The 17,154-nt window shown below is 43.4% G+C and overlaps 1 protein-coding gene across 4 annotated transcripts in view; it reads left to right on the top strand.

The window, feature by feature from the left end:
- Window positions 1-17,154, top strand: part of PRKAG2 (protein kinase AMP-activated non-catalytic subunit gamma 2) — a 421,795-nt gene that overhangs the window by 380,210 nt on the left and 24,431 nt on the right. For all 4 annotated transcript variants that reach the window (XM_068235913.1, XM_068235914.1, XM_068235915.1 and 1 more), the window contains 4 exons: window positions 837-895; window positions 981-1,026; window positions 2,463-2,517; window positions 5,158-5,284. In XM_068235913.1, coding sequence (XP_068092014.1) covers window positions 837-895; window positions 981-1,026; window positions 2,463-2,517; window positions 5,158-5,284 — 287 coding nt within the window. The remainder of the gene's footprint in view (window positions 1-836; window positions 896-980; window positions 1,027-2,462; window positions 2,518-5,157; window positions 5,285-17,154) is intronic.

Raw genomic sequence — 17,154 nt, forward strand, 5'->3', positions numbered from 1 at the left:
AACTGTGATATCGCCCAATTGAGCCATAGGGAAACATGGACATTACCTTGCACATTCAGTTGTAAATGACAGCCGCTGATATATAACTGACAGCAACTGGTATATTTCAGTTCTGACAAAATATTGTCAGAACTGGAAGGGATCCCTGTAAGAAGAAAATGGTGACCTTCTGTGAGGAACCAATGGTAAGGTTAGTATATAACAATTATTTGCAGCTACATCATGTATTTATTTTAAATAATTTTACTTGCTTCAGGTTCCCTTTAAGTTTGTTATAAAAAGCTAATGTTATGAACGAGCAACTGTGTGGAAAGTAGAGTTATTTAAAGTTCAGAAGACCATCAAATTCTTTGCTGTTTTATAAACAGTTGTGAATGAGATGCACCTGTTTATGGGTAGCCTTTAGCTATGGTGCCATGTTTCACTGTCTTTATCATGCCTTCCACATGAAAGTGGGGCAAAATCATGTATGAGGCATGTCGCCCACCCGATCCCTCAAGCGACATACCAGGGCTGAGGCTGTACTGATGTACTACTATGCAGGGGCAGAGCAGCACGGGAGTGACATCATGCGGTGGGCAGTGTAAATGGGGAGAACAATGCTTTTGGCCGAAGCGATCCGACAGGCCCATTGCTGTCCGAGGGGTTGGGGGCTACTGTACACGTGCTGGATTCACAGGAGAGGTGGTCATTATTGGCTGCCTTGGTCGATTTTTTTTTTTTTTTCCCCCCCCCCATCTAGCGTGTTTACCGAGCTTTATACTTCTAACTTGCTAGATTGTGAAGAAAGACAACTGATTTCAGCATTGATGCATTTTCCTCTTTTTTTTTCCCAGGTATGTTAACAATTACAGACTTCATAAACATATTACATCGATACTACAAGTCTCCAATGGTGAGTACCAAAATTAAGTGAACGGATATTAATGCTCTGAAAGGAACATTGTAAAGCAACTTTCTGTCTTGATTGTTTATTACAGGTACAGATCTATGAGTTAGAGGAACACAAAATAGAGACTTGGAGAGGTAAGAATGTGTGAGGATTTAAAAATTTTAAAGTAAAATCAGTTCTAATCATATTAGTAATAAAGCTGTAAGCTCTGGTTGTTGAGGTCACAAACTAATCTCTAATGAACTTGAAAAATTCCCCCTGTGGGGGTACTTACCTCGGGAGGGGAGGAAACCTCTGGATGCTAATGAGGTTTTCCCCGTCCTGTGTAGCCCTGATCCAGCACTACCGGCCCCGAAAATCAAGCTTGTCGGCCGTTGGGAACCAGTACAGTACCATCTTGGCCCTCAGGCTCTGTCAGAATTAGCTGAGCCCAATTTGGTCCACTCGCTTACGCAGCAGAGTGGCCCAATCAGGCTCAGCTATTTCCATCGTAGCCCAAGGGGGAGGATGGTACTGCTCCTGCGCTGGATCCCAAAGGCAAATATTGAAATATTGCGGTCTGTTGATCTCAGCGCTGGATCCATGCTGCACAGGAAGAAGGTCCCAGCCTCTGGATCCTAATGAGGCTTTCCCCTCCTGAGGCAAGTACCCCCCAGGGGAACTTTTTTTTTTAATTCTAGATTGTCCTTTAAGGTGGCCACACTTCCCACGTCATCCTGGAGACCACCATTGCCACGCACAGGTCCCTTAAACATATCCAACAAGAGCGTGTCTACTGCGCCTGTGCAATAGGCTGTTTAATAAGCGGCTCTGTGCTACTGCGCAGGTGTGGCCGTACTGAGCAGACGCAGTACAGCTGCCCTTCTGCATGAAAAATGTGGCCAAGAACTCAGAGGGTCTCAAGCAGTGATGGTGGTCTCAAGTAGGATACAGCAAGCCTTTGGAGGCTTCATTACAAATTATAAACGCACCATTGTAATGTGTTTAGTAAATCAGAATTATTCAGTATTGTTTTAAAGTGGAACTGTAAATTCCTTGAAACTTACCTGGGGCTTCCCAAGCCCGCCTGGGCTACCCGGCATAGCGCAGGACGCTATTGCGGGCTGGAACTCGAAGAAAGCTTTGCGTAGCCCGGTCCACACAGGCACAGTTGCTGTCGACTTGTAAGTCGATTGTAACGAAGCTGCACCGCGGCGGGAGAACGGAAGATTGTGCAGGACTGGCATGGGACAAGACTGCTGCTGGGGTCTTGGGAAGCCCCACGTAAGTGAAACCGTTTGTTTCAGGGAATTTACAGTTCTGCTTTAAGTGAAATAATTGGCAGAAACAAATGTAAAATAAATCTGGAGTTTATTTTGAGGGAAGTTTATAGTTTTTTGGTTGAACAATCTCTCTGTAAAAGGAAAAAAAAATAGCAATGATGACATTCTATTGAAATCTTTTACTGCTATTTGTTGTTCCCGAAACTTTTGTAATTTTTGTTCGGCAATTTAAAATGGAAAAACGACAAAAACTTGAGTTTTGTCAAATGATGACAAACAGCACACTAAACCTTAGTTTTGTCTTTTAGAATTGTATTTACAAGAAACCTTCAAGCCTTTGGTGAACATAACGCCTGATGCAAGGTAAGAGTTTATTTATTTATTTATTGTATTTATAAAGCGCCAACATATTTCCATCAAGAGTTTCATTGTTGTATGTGGGGTTCACAAAGGCTGCATCTCTGTCACAAATATCATACAAAAGTTACATTTTGTGACCCACTCTGTACCCTAAATAAATATAAATGTAAACATTTAAATGTGAAAATGTAAAATCTGCCTCTATTTTTATCACATCCTGATATACCTAAATTCAGATCAGGTGCAAATGATTAGAAAATTGTTATAGTGAACTACAGCAATGGATGAATGACAACTGGCTGAAACTGAATGCAGACAAAACGGAAGTCTTTCTGATCGGAGGGCAGCGCATGACAACAAAACAACTTAACTTGCAGTCTTCACCACTGGGAATAGGAGGCACGGATCTACACAGCTCTGATCATGTGCGTAGCCTGGGAGTTCTAATTGATGGGGATTTAAACTTCAGAACACAAATCTCTGCTGTGGTGAAATCATCCTATTTTCACCTGAAGAACATTGCAAAAATCAAGCACCTCATCCCCCCAGAAGATCTACCAACTTTAGTTCATGCCTTCATCACATCCCAACTGGACTACTGTAATGCTCTCTAGGAATAGAGGGTTGCCGGCACTACGGGATCTGTAGCCGTGTCACTGGGAGTAAGGGTAGACGGATTCTCAAAAAGCCACCTTGATAATTTTACAGATACTGCGTGCTCATGACTAAATGGCGAAACATACACATAGCATCAGCATCAAAAAAGAAAACCAATCAGGCACTGCAGTGAACTCTGTTTTAATGGTGTTTTCAAATGTGGATAAAATCACCATTTGTATAAAAAATTGTAACATTCAGAGAGGTAGGTACAAAAAAATCATCATCTGTCCTACCATATCAGAGGGTGGCGGTGGTGGGTGCAGGGCAAAAACGATAGCCTATGGGCCGTTTCGCACGGCGGTACTTCTTTTGAGGCTGACGTGGATCAGCCTCGGAAGAAGCACCGTCGTGCGAAACGACCGTTAGGCTATCGTTTTTGCCCTGCACCCACCACCGCCACCCTCTGATATGGTAGGACATCCTCCTCATGCAACTGTTTGAATGCACAAGATGTCTGCACATGATGATTTTTCACAGATGATGATTTTTTTGTACCTACCTCTCTGAATGTTACAATTTTTTATACAAATGGTGATTTTTATCCACATTTGAAAACACCATTAAAACAGAGTTCACTGCAGTGCCTGATTCAACTGGTTTTCTTTTTAGATGCTGTAATTCTCTCTACACTGGCCTTCCAAAAAAAAGGTCTTGTACCGCCTACAGCTGATACAAAATACTGCTGCCAGACTGCTTACCAACCAACCCCGTCACTGCCACATAACGCCAGTCCTGCACTCCCTTCACTGGCTACCTATAGAATGGAGGGTCCTATTCAAGATCGGCCTACTGACATTTAAATTCCTGAATAATCTGGGGCCTGGATACATGAAAGAAATGTTGCAGCTGCATAGCAATCCCCGCATTCTCAGATCCACAGGTTCTAATAATCTAGTCATACCCAGAGTCCACTTGGAAACTGTTGGTCCCAGAGCCTTCTGTTATGCTACCCCTACGTTTTGGGACTCCTTACCTCAACAGATCAGGGCAGCTCCATCTCTAGAGGGGTTTAAATCCAGACTGAAAACCCACCTGTTCAGTTTGGCATTTGCAGAAATATAACTTTTGTTGTGTGAATACTTCATCCTACTACCAATTACTGAATCTGAGAGAGCCTAAGCGCTTTGAGTCCTATAGGAGAAAAGCGCTATAGAAATACTATTGTATTGTATTATTGTATTGTATAGAACAACCTATCTTAATTGTAGTTCAGACCTTAAAGCACACCTGAAGTGAGAGGAATAAGGAGGCAGACATATTTATTTCATTTTAAACAGTCCAACTTGCCTGGCTGCCCTGCTGATCATCTGTCTCTAATAGTTTTAGCCATAATGTCCCAGAACAAGCATGCAGATCAGATGTTTCTGTCTGAAGACTGACTAGATTGGCCCCATGATTGTTTCAAGTGTGTGGTTCAGATGCTGTTGCAGCTAAAGACAGAGCAGGACTGCCAGGCAACTGGCATTGTCTAAAAGGAAATACATATGGCAGACACCATATGTTTCTTAGTTCAGGTGTTCTTTAAGTTTGATGTGCTGTTGTTTTGTGGCATAACCATGCTTAGATTGAGGGCTTAGGCCTACAGAATGGGTTATTAGTCTGAACAGAGCCTTAATCTACTTACCCGGGGCTTCCTCCAGCCCCTGGCAGCCATCCTGTGTCCTCGCTGCAGCTCCGCTCCCCACTGGTGGCCCGGGGGTGCCCTCCGGTGCAGATGCCGACCTCCCGAGGTCGGCATCTAGTGCACCGCTTGGGGTCACACTGACATGGAGTGTATTGTGCAGGCGGCGTTAGATAAAAGGCACACTGTCCTGCTACGTGGTGCTGGAATGGTGCTCGATGCATGTGTTCAAGTTTCAAACCACATGTTGCCGAGTTTGAACACAAACACTAATCACAACAGCGTAGTGTCTACACAGTCCTTCTAATACGAACTACAACTAACATGACATTGGCTAATATAGTCTGTTTTTTTCCTTACAGCCTGTATGATGCAGTCTATTCACTGATCAAAAACAAAATCCACAGATTGCCGGTTATCGACCCTGTCAGTGGGAATGCACTTTATATACTTACCCATAAGAGAATCCTCAAATTTCTTCAGCTTTTTGTAAGTAAAAAAAAATATTGTATTTTTTTTTTTGTGTGTCTGCCATTTAGATCTGGGCATTGTGGGATAAAACATCTGGAATGTTGCTTTTTTTTTTTTTTTTTTTTTTTTTTTACCTTCTCAGTCTAGGACTTGCAGGAGATACACTTATGCCCTCATTGGCATGACTCAAACTAGCCTTTGTTCATGTGACCTGAATCAGCAGAACTAAAAGAATTAACAAGAGATTTGTGCAAGCGACTGCTGCTGCTTGCTGAGTAATCCTGTTCATTCATACTGCAAGGAGGAGGAGCACAGACAGGTCTCTGAGAATATAGCAGCCTGCAGCTATAAAGTCTGTGGTGCAGGAAATGCCTGGTGGAAATACCCCTGATCAGGCTTCTCAAAACTGATCTGTTTCACATAATCAAAGAGCTTATAGATATGTGGCATAGGGTTTAAATGCAAGCAAACTTCTGTCCTGACAGGTTCATTTTATCACACACGCTTAATTCTTTTGACACACACACACGCACTTAATTCTTTTGACACACACTTAATTATTTTGACACACACACTTAAAGTGATATGAAACCAAACATTTCTTCTATACTCTAAAAGATTATTTACAGCATATTATATACTACCACCATTTTTTTTTTCTAATAGAACAGCATTCAACTAGTTAAACACAGGACTTCCAAGCTCCCTGCAGGGAAAGCTGGACACATCCGAACTGGAGATTACATTATCTTGTGTTTACTGAATTGTATCAAGTGAGGAATGATACATTCTCTCTGGCAATTCAGACACTCTAGAACACAGACAGATACTCAGAAAGCATTTCTGGGTACATTACAATATGAATACAACAGTTATGAATAAAATGAAATGTCAGCTCTCAGCAAAAAAAAAGTACTTTGGGAACTTGTAATTTCTAAATGAATAATAATACTTATGCACAAAGGCAAATATGATAACTTTATGGGATATAAAAAGTAGGAAAACCTGTTATTGAATATAATGTCAGGTTTATACAGATTTAATACTTTTGACACATACACACTTCATACTTTTGACAGAAAAGGAAGTGCTCTGCCATCAGCTATTGATTATCGTTCCTACTAAAGCGTATATATAGTGGCTCCATGTAGATTTTAGATAACACTGGCCATTAGACTGTGTAATCTCATCTATCAGGGGGACACACCTAAATGCTATGGCTAGATCCATACAAGTGCTATGGATTACATTTTTAACTTCAACACAAGTGCTTCTGGAATTTTCAGTATAATCAATATGACAGTACAATGTAATACTACACAATATCAGTACTTTGCACTTCCCCTACCTTTGTTTATAGTGTAGTGACCATTTCCAAGAATGTTTGCACTTCTACACCCTTTCTCCTATGTACTTGGTAAATAGTGATTACCTGCCAATATTAAACCCTAACTAAAAGCAAAGAAGTAGCAAGTGACAGCAAGGCATTGAGAAGAGCACTTGCCTTTTAGAAAAGTTGTTTATCGTAGTGCAGTGAAGGCAACATCTCTTTACACGTCAGCTCCGTGCAACCATACAAAGCTACAATGCATGTCTGCTCGTTAAGCAACTAATGAAAAAGTAGGTTTAGAGACTTTTACAAATCGTGTTGTTTGAATTTGGCATATCAAATTCGGAACACCCGAACACCACACTGCAGCTCTATTTCAGTAGCAAACAAGCAGACAGGGTCAGGGGTAGTTCACCACTTGCACTCCACGACGCCTTTCATATGACGCCAATGCTTCGTTCTTCCGAAACCAGGAGTAGGAAGTGTTGGACTCGCATAAAACTCGTTGTGAAGCACAAGCAATGATTTCCCCCTGATTCTATCCGCTTGTTCGTAGGGTTGCAATGGTATGAAATTCCAAGGTATAACAGTCAAAAAAAATACCACGTGTATGACTGTATTGTGGTATACAGTATTATACAAATATTTGGACCCGGGGCCCCCCTTACATTAAATAATGTGCCCCACCCCAGTAGCAGGAGGCCGCAGCATAGATAGCCAGGGATAGGTGTAGCCAGAATTAGGTGGCCGCAGTATAGGTAGCCAGGGATATAGGAGTAGCCAGTAGTAGGTGGCTGCAGCATAGGTAGCCAGAGATGGGTGTAGCCAGTAGTAGGTGGCCGCAGGCAGCATAGGTAGCCAGGGATAGGTGTTGCCAGTAGTAGGTGGCCGCAGCATAGGTAGCCAAGGATAGGTGTAGCCAGTTGTAGGTGGCTGCAGCATAGGTAGCCAGGGATAGGTGTTGCCAGTAGTAGGTGGCCGCCGCATAGGTAGCCAAGGATAGGTGTAGCCAGTTGTAGGTGGCCGCAGCATAGGGAGCCAGGGAGAGGTGTAGGCAGTAGTAGGTGGCCACAGCATAGGTAGCCAGGGATAGGTGTAGCCAGTAGTAGGTGGCTGCAGCATAGGTAGACAGGGATAGGTGTAGCCAGAATCAGGTGGTCGCATCATAGGTAACCAGGGATAGATGTAGCAAGGATAGATGCCTGCAGTATAGAGAGCCAGGGGACGTGAGGGGGGACACAGCGGCAGGGCTAAGTAAATACTCATTTGTCGTGTCCTACACGCTGTACTGGCTTCATTCTACTTCCTGTTCTTGCAACATCTCCTTGTAATAACGCCCAGGGGGCGCCGTTTCAGGGAAATGTGACGCAAGAACAGGGAGAAGAATGAAGCCAGTACAGCGTGCAGGACCTGGCAAGTGATAATTTACTTATCCCCACCGCTGTTCTTGTGCCCGCCGCTACGTCTCATCGCCCCCGGTACCTCCGCCCCCCGAAAACCGGTAAAACAAGATTGTGCATGGTATGATTACCATGCACAATCAAACCATGGTATACCGTCATACCAGTATGCCGTGGCAACCCTACTTGTTCGCTACTGAAATGGTGCCAAAGTAACACCAACATTAGTTACAAATGACTTTGTAATATTTAATTTTCGGAGAATTGAAGATTATTACTTCTCATAATAGGCTATTTGATTCTTTCTCACTCTGAAAGACCTATTATCAGTTTTCTGTGACTTTTAGGGTACGCTTCCACTTAAAAATTTTCATGCGAATTTCGCATGGATGACGATGTATGCGACTTTAACCATGGCAGTGCCTGTGTGCTTTTCCATTGATTCCATGAGAATTAGCATGAAAATTCGCATACCAAAACCGCATGCGAATTCCCTATTAAATACATTGTATGCGAATTGCAATGCGGTATGCAAATTCTGATGGCTCTGCCGTGCAGATTTTTTTTCTGCACAGAAAAAACGCTCAGAAATCCTGACAAGTGGAAACAGTCCCATCCACTTTTATTGTCTATGCGAATCTGCATGCAGGAAACGCATGCAGATTCGCTCTAGTGAAAACTGGCCCTAATACATAGTTTGTTACACTTAGGGCCCGTTCAGACTACAAAGTGCGGACCGCAACGCATGCGGACCGCAACGCATGCGGACCGCAACGCGTACGAACGCACGCCATCCGCGTTCGTATGTGTTGCGTGGCTGATCCCATCACTGAAAAGTGAATGGGACAGCCGCGCGTTTTTGTAAAATCTGCGTGCAGCATGCGTTCCCGGACCGCACAGGTCCGGAACGCATGCTGTGTGAACATCAGACATTGCACTCTATGCAATGTCTGATGTCCTGCGTGTCGGCCCCCCCGCACGCGTTTCCAAAACGCATATGGAAACGCGTGCAGTGTGAACGGGCCCTTAAAGTGACCTTAGTACCTGTAAGAAATTAGAATGGCCATACTTTCCACACCTGAACCAATCTCCTTGCAATTCCTATTTGGGCTACTGCTGCCATTGTTCTTTGTTTTTTGGAACACATCTCAAACATTCAACTATGAGAAGGTGCGGAAGTATGCAGTGAGATGTTTATTTTTATTTATTTTTGATACAGATGAGACTTTTTTGAAGCCCCCTAGTGGCTGGAAGATTGGAATACACTTTTGAGATTACTGGATGTCTATATTGAAGCAGACCTGAACTCAGAAGTTCCTATCTGCTCTAAAAGATAAGAAACTGCATAATAATTATTAAGGCAGGGAACACACTTAGCAGAATTGTATGTGTTTCCCACTATGTGCTATGGGGAAAAAGAATGCGATTCTGCTAAGTGTGTTCCCTGCCTAAAGGACAACTGAAGCAAGAGAGATGTGGAGGCTGCCATATTGATTTTATTGTAAACAATACCAGTTGCCTGGCAACCTTACTGATCTATTTGGCTGCAATAGTGTCTGAATATCACCAGAAACAAGCATGCAGCTAATCTTGTCTGATCTGACAATCTGTTCAGAAACACTTGATCTGCATAAACTTGTTCAGGGTCTATAGCTGACAGAACATTTATATCGCGCTTTTCTCCTGGCGGACTCAAAGTGCCAGAGCTGTAGCCACTAGGATGCGCTCTATAGGCAGTAGCAGTGTTAGGGAGTCTTGCCCAAGGTCTCCTGAATAGTTTCTGGTTTACTGAAGAGGCAGAGCCAAGATTCGAACCCAGGTCGCCTGTGTCAGAGCCCTTAACCATTACACATTCCAGCCACTCTAGCTAAAAGTATTAGAGGAAGAGGACTGGCAGGACAGCTGGTATTGCTTAAAAGGAAATAAATATGGCAGCCTCCATATCTCTCTTGCCTCAGTTGTCCTTTGCTCTATGCCAATTGGCGTGAGCGGTCTTCTATGGGGCTAGCAGGAGATCGCTCGCATCTCATGCTTGGGGGGCGGAACGCCGCCCCGCCGTCCAATACCTGTGTACAATACTGCGATCTGCAGCTGTGCTGTACTGGGGACAGCCGTGTGACACGGCTGTCCCCTCCATAGGCTGTGGAGTGATCAGCTGAAGCCTATGACAGTCGATCACGCTGATTGGCTGGCGGGGGGAGGGAGGGAGTGGGACAAAAAACCCACACATTTAAAAAAAAAAAAAATATATAAATATTTATTAAAAAAATAAACCACTATGGCGCGATCAGATGCCACCAACAGAGATCTCTGTTGGTGCAGAGAAATGAGGGGGGAATCACTTGTGTGCTGAGTTGTGCGGCCCTGCAGCTTGGCCTTAAAGCTGCAGTGGCCATTTTAGTAGAATATTGCCTGGTCAGTAGAATATTGCCTGGTCACCACGGTCCTCAAGTGGTTAAAGAAAAACCATTTCTTTGTAACAGCTTACAGAACTCATGCAACAAATCTGCAGTGTCTACTTCCTGCTTTCATGAAAGCAGAGAAAGGGTTAACCTCCTGTGTTTCCATATTAGCTGTGTCTCACAAGACTGCTGAATTCCTGTGCTGGCACACTTGAGAGCTCAAATTACACTTGTGATTACTTGATGAGGGAGAATTAGACATGCTCTTCTCTCTAAATCCACTCAGGGTGGATTTCTCTGTGTTTTCCTTTTTCCCTGTGCAGTAGTTCAGGTTCTCTTTAATAGGCTCAGGATGGGGACCAGTTGATGCAAATGTGGAATTTTCTCTTTTGCTACAGGCATTTTATGTACAAGCACACCTGTTCGGTAACTTGGCAATCCATACTGAGATCCTGATTAAAAATGTAATTATCTTGCAGTTAAACTGCTTGTGAAAATGTGTTTAGAGATATTACTAAGTCTATATTGCCCCCACCTCTCCTACCTTTCTAAGCATCCTTGTTGGTTCCTAGTGTAATGGGTGAGTTCATTGACTAGTAGAGGAATGTTTAGCTTAAGGTAGCCATACACTGGTCGATTTGCCATCAGATTGATCAGATTCGATCAGAGAAGGATCTGAGAGGGATCATATGGCTGCCTTTACTGCAAACAGATTGTGAATCGATTTCAGTCTGAAACCGTTCACAATCTGTGGTGGTGCTGCCGCCGCTCCCCCCCCCCCCCCCCCCCGCCTGCTCCGCCGGCGTGGCTTTGGGCGGTAAAGTGTACAGATCCGGCCCTGAGCACCCCGCTGCCATTGTCACATAGGTGGTGCTATGCAGTGCAGTGATCAGTGTTACAAAGCAGTCATTGCACTGCATCACTGTGAATGAGGCCTTAGACCAGTGATTTTCTGTAGAGGAGTGCTGGTATGTATCCCTCCCCACAGCCTGCCTGAAACATCAGAGCTCGGACCATGCCTGCATACCTGCTGCCGGCTGCTCTAAGCTCCACATAGAACACGCGGTGATGTGTGCACATGCACCACCTAGTGGCCAGTTTGTGGCAGCTCAGACTGGCCAGCTGTGTGAGTAGAGTAGCCTGAGCCCATAATTTCAGGGAGGGGGTGGGGATCAAGCAGCACCACCACACTACGTAAAGTCAGGGCAATACTGTATTATTTGCATTAGCCCTGCTGTCATTTTTTTACATTTTGCTTTTAGATGGGCGTTAATCCTCAGACTTGAAAAGCTCTGTATTCCTTATCTGACAAGCAGTGTAATATACAGGCTGAAGATTACGGTTCCTCTGCCAGCAGACAATACACTTCCTGTTTGGGCACATGTGATAACATGCACAGCAGGCTTCCTCTTGTGAGTTATGCAGAGAAGCATGAAGGTTCTTTTACTCTGTTCCTAGAAAGCAAAGAATGGATGAATCGTATGAATGGGAGTGCGACCAAGGTGTTGCGTAATAGCATAACCCTGCAACCTTATTTCTTTATTGACAGTGTTCCACCTGCTGACAGAATGTAGAGTGAATTTATGGGGAACATTTATCTTCCCCTCCCCCCCCTTGTCACTGTTTGAGCTGCCGTTCTCTGTGCAGTAAATTCAAATAGCAGTTTTAAAATAATTGTCATCGACATTGATTTACTAAGACAAGTGCAAGAAAAAAACTGGAGCAAACGTCGCTTAGAGCTGCCAGTCAAGAGCCTTTGCTTTAATCAACAGCTGAGGCCTCAATTGGTTGCCTTTAGCAGCTGCTCTGTTGTTGTTGATTTTTTTTTTTTTTTTCCCCTCACATCTTCATTGATAAATTTACCTCAGTGTCTGTTGGTGAGATATCCTAACTTCCTGTTGGTGAGGAAGTGAAATCTCTGTACTCCTAATGCAGAGGGCAATAATAACAAAAAAACAAGAATTGGCCTGTGCGCTGTTAGGCCTCGTTCACACTACATGCGCACAAGAATGCCAGAAGTGCATAGACTGCACTGATGACGTTGAGCATATATTTTCTGCGCAGCAGTACAATGCACTATCGCACTTCTGAATGCATTTTCCAGCAAAGCGCAGTGCTGATCCATTCACTGTTGTGAATGAGATCAGCAGCAAAATGGCACAGATGGTGTGCAAGCATACGCGTTCCGATCGCACGGCCGTTCTGCATGTACAATCTGAACAAGGCCTAGTGCAGAGAAAAATGATATGGGTGCAAAGGATGTGTAATATAATTAATCAAAATGATTGTTCCTCCTGAGGCGCCTAAACCAAAGGGCAGGGCTAGGTATCCTCCAGAGTGGCTCATTCTTCTATGGGATGTATAGTGTGGCTGCAACAAAGGTGGTGTGTGGGGGGGGGGGGGACTGTATTGTGGAGAGAGAGTGTCCACTAGACTCTGGGAAACTGTATGCTGTGGCCACACACCATACAAATGTTTTCAATATCTGTTGCAAGAATTGAAATCAAGTTTTCTGTCTGGTCATATTTTTGAAATGTTACAATGTACCACACACATACTGTATGTTAAATTTTTCCCCAATTATGATGAAAAATGATTGGGAACTCTGAGAAAAATGCTAGGGTGTGTATATAAATAAATAGACAATCTAACTCACACCGTACAATCTTTAGAGAAATTGAAGACAAATTTCCAGCATTCTGGATCGATAGAAATAGAAAAAGAACAGATCAGATTTTCAGTCGAATGGGAAAAAGAAAAGAAAACTTTAGATTTTTTTTTTTTTTTGGGGGGGGGGGGGGATCCGATCATATTTATCGAAATGCTGTAAAATGAGATCATTTTATTGTATCGTGTGTCGCTACCTCGAGGGAGGCGGTGCTCAAATTGGTCCCAGTTTTCGATTTTGTCCCATTTTTGTGGCACCCCTGATGTAGGAAGTAGAAGAGAACTGGAGCAGATCCAATGACTGTTGATTGTGAAGGTATATTTCTCCTGCCTCTGGCAATGTAGCAGAGAAGGGAACTCAGCATTGTGCTGCTCTGATTCTCCACCCAGTAACTGGAGCGGTTTTGTCACAAAGTTGTATTCCTCATCTCAAAGATAACATTATACACAGTAATAGCCGGTCACCGGTGAATAGGATATTGATGCAAGTGTTGTATGTAGCAGAGGTGATGTCACTTCACATAATCATGTGCATGGGTGGCGGTAATATGAACTAGCTTGGTGGATAATATCTCATAGTTATGGTAGCTCATGTTCAAGAACCTATGCTCATTCTAGAGTAAAATGGGGTTTGTTAATATAGTTTTACCCTTCTTCGACACCCATAAGAGGAACTGGAAATTTTTACTGCCTCTGACTGCAGGCAATCCTGATATCCTTTTCTCCCTTACTCTCTTTCTTTCCTCCTCCTCCTCTGCCTGAAATGGTGGATGCATTGCCTGCCCAGAGAGGAACTGCAGAACTGTGGGGCTTCAGTGGGAGGAGGTGGGCTGGGTCAGGTGATTTTCAGTGTGCTGGGGAAGGATCTACCAATCTTCCAGCACAAAGGAGCTACTGGAATCAGCCCAGGTTATGTTTATTGCAAAAAGCACAGCCGTACCATGCATACAGCGTGCATTGCTAAATAATGCAAATCTGCTGTCACGTTTATTACAATATTAGAGGCTGAACTAAGGTCTCAAGCTTAGAACAAAGCGGTTATGTAAACCTGTTTGCCATTTCCCTGCAGGTGTGCAAGCCTATATCCAGTTAACCCAGACCGTGTAAGGCAAGTAGAACCAAATGAGACAGGAATAAACCAGCACAGGAAATGTCCATGTCAAACTAGATGAAACAGAAGTCATTCAACTTATCCAGAAGGTGTAGAAGCTGCAGGTTTGGACTGAACTGAAATGGCCATACCTCGTGTGACAGGCAAGCTAATGCTGTTTCAGCTAGTACATTCCATCTGTTGTCTGCAGAGCTGACAAGTGACAATCGTGATGAAAGCAGACATCAGTGGCTGGGGTATTACAGTACAGGGCTGTCCAACCTGCACTTTACACTACACTAGGCAATTAGTGCGGTTTGGGTAGATGGCATGAGCAGGCTGGAGTTGTGTTGTAGTAAAAAACACACAAATATTTGCCCATCCATACACACAAATCTCTTAAAAATAATAAAATATTCCAGATGAAGTGATATTAGCTGAGAAGTGCACCTGTCAATCAGCCAAACGGCAAAAAGCATATAGGACCACTCTGCACAAACGCAGACCCCACAGCATGTGAAAAATCCAAACGTCCATGATATATATGTATATAATTATATAAAATTAAAAGGAAATAAATATGGCAGCCTTCGATCTCTCTCACCTCTGGTTCCTTTAAGAGAGGCGGATAGTGATGGCATTAGAAAGAAGGTTAGAGTTTGGGGTCATGAAGGGGTGAAAGGTAAGAGGGAGGATAATATTTGGCATCAGGAAGGACTTGACAATATGAGACCGTTAAGGTGGCCACACACTATACAATTAAAAGAGCCAATTTGATCAGTTGACCCGAAAATCGAGAGCTTTTCTTTCTTTGTTTTCGATCCATAAATACGATCGAATTTCCTTTTTTTTTTTTTTTTCTTTTTTTTGGATTGGACATGTCGGAAATTTCAGACCAGCCTTATCAAGAATTGTATGGTGTGTGATGGATTGTCAATTACTTGAAGTACAGTTCCAATACATTTTTCTGAGCTTTCAATTATTTTATTCATGATTGGGGAAAAATTCAACATAGGTGTGTGGCACATTGGCCAGATGTTTGAATTGTTACAATCGGTCAGAAAAATTGATTGCAATTCTTGAATTGAACGGATATTTAAAAAAAATTGTATGGTGTGGCCACCTTTAGGGTTGTGCATCAGGAAGGAGAAAAGGAAAGGTTAGGATCTGAAGTCGGGAAAGGATTGTGATAAGAGCGGAGGATTAGCCTTCAGCAACGGGAAAAGGCTAACACTAGGCCTGGTTCACACGGCAAGAGCTTTTTTTTTTTTTTTTTTTTTTTTTTTTAGCCCCAGTGATCTGAAAAACTCTAATTGCTAATGCGATAATACAATTACATTGCTCAGGTAAGAACATAGCATTACATTAGGAAGAGCCTTTAAAGAAAACCTGTAACAAAAAAAAAAGTTCCCATGGGGGGGGGGTACCTCGGGAGCGGGAAGCCTCAGGGTCCCAATGAGGCTCCTCCCTTCCCTTGTAGCTGCAGGCAGTCCAGCCCTGACTCCCCCGAAGTGTCCCGGAATCCTCCCTCGATGAGCGCTGATTTATTTACCTTTTCCTGGCTCCAGCGGGTGGAGCTGTTGCAGCTCTCAGCACGTAGATAGGCGAAAATAGCCGATCTCTGTCAGGTCCAGTCTCCTGCGCAGGAGGAGGAGATTTGCAGCTGTGCAGTAGAGCAGCCCGACAGCGATCGGCTATTTCTGCCTATCTCCGAGTGGAGAGCCAATACTGCGCCTGGGCTGGACCCGGGAATGTAACTATTTACATCCCCGGTGTTTCAGGAGCTTTATCGCCGCCGCCGTGGGACAGAGGATGGGGGAAGCCTCAATAGGATCCAGAGGCTTCCCCACCCGAGGTAAGTACCCCCGGGGAGGTTTTTTTTTCGTTACAGATTTTCGTTATAAGTGCTTAGAAAAAGCTCTTGTGGTGTGAACCAGCCTAACAGGATTTTAGATTTAGGCGTGAAGTTAATCTTCCGGCAGGAGATTAGGGTTAGGTGTCATGAAGGGATTAATATCAAGGTAAGTTAAAGAGGAAATTCAGCCTAAACAAACATACTGTCATTAAGTTACGTTAATTAAAATAGATAGGTAATATAATCTCTTACCCACCCTGTTTTATAAAAGAACAGGAAAATGTTTGATTTCATGAGGGCAGCCATCTTTTTGGTTGAAAGGAGGTGACGGAGAGCATGAGACAGTTCCAACTGTCCTGTGTCCTGATCACCACTCCCAGTTGCTAGGCTACGAGAACATCAGAAATCCCATCATGCTTTGCACAGTATCAGGGGAAAAATGCCCGGACAGTTTTCTTTGATGGGGCGGAGCTTAGCTTCTCTGCAGCCAAAAATGAGGCTTAGATAAGAAAAATAAAGTTCTGATGCTGTAAAACTGTTAAACACCAAGCCTTTCAGTGCTGAGTAGATTTTTAGTCTGGAGGTTCATTTTAAGGATAGGCAGCAGCAGGGAGATGCATTGGAAGGGGGTGGGGGATTTAGTTTCATGTTATAAAAATAATCTATACATTTTAACCTGCATAGTGTGTGCAGCGTCATGCATGCGTTATGCATTCATAGCAAAAACAAATATTGTAAACTTTGTCTTATGCCAATACCCGCAGCTTGGAAAAGGACCAATCAAATGAAGTCAAGGTGGTATTATATTGGTTCATCTTAAAGCTGCATTAAGAATTTGTATAATTATGTTTCAACTATGAATTAAGAATGTGGTTGGTTAGAGATTTGTGCATACCTGCATAACACACGTCAGTTATGAAAGAGATGAGTTTGCAAACCGCTCTTGAATAATGCTACAGTGTGAGGGAGCAGAGTAGCCTGGAGGCAGGAGGGCACATGTGGGTGATGCAGAGGTAGAAGCATGGCATATTTATTATTTATTTATTGTATTTATAAAGCGCCAACATATTACGCAGCACTGGACATCAGTTTAGGTTACAGACAATATTTAGGGGTGACATACAGCAATATGACAATACAGGAA

This window comes from Hyperolius riggenbachi, chromosome 5 (genome assembly GCF_040937935.1).
Source record: "Hyperolius riggenbachi isolate aHypRig1 chromosome 5, aHypRig1.pri, whole genome shotgun sequence".
In the NCBI taxonomy this organism is placed as follows: Eukaryota; Metazoa; Chordata; class Amphibia; order Anura; family Hyperoliidae; genus Hyperolius; species Hyperolius riggenbachi.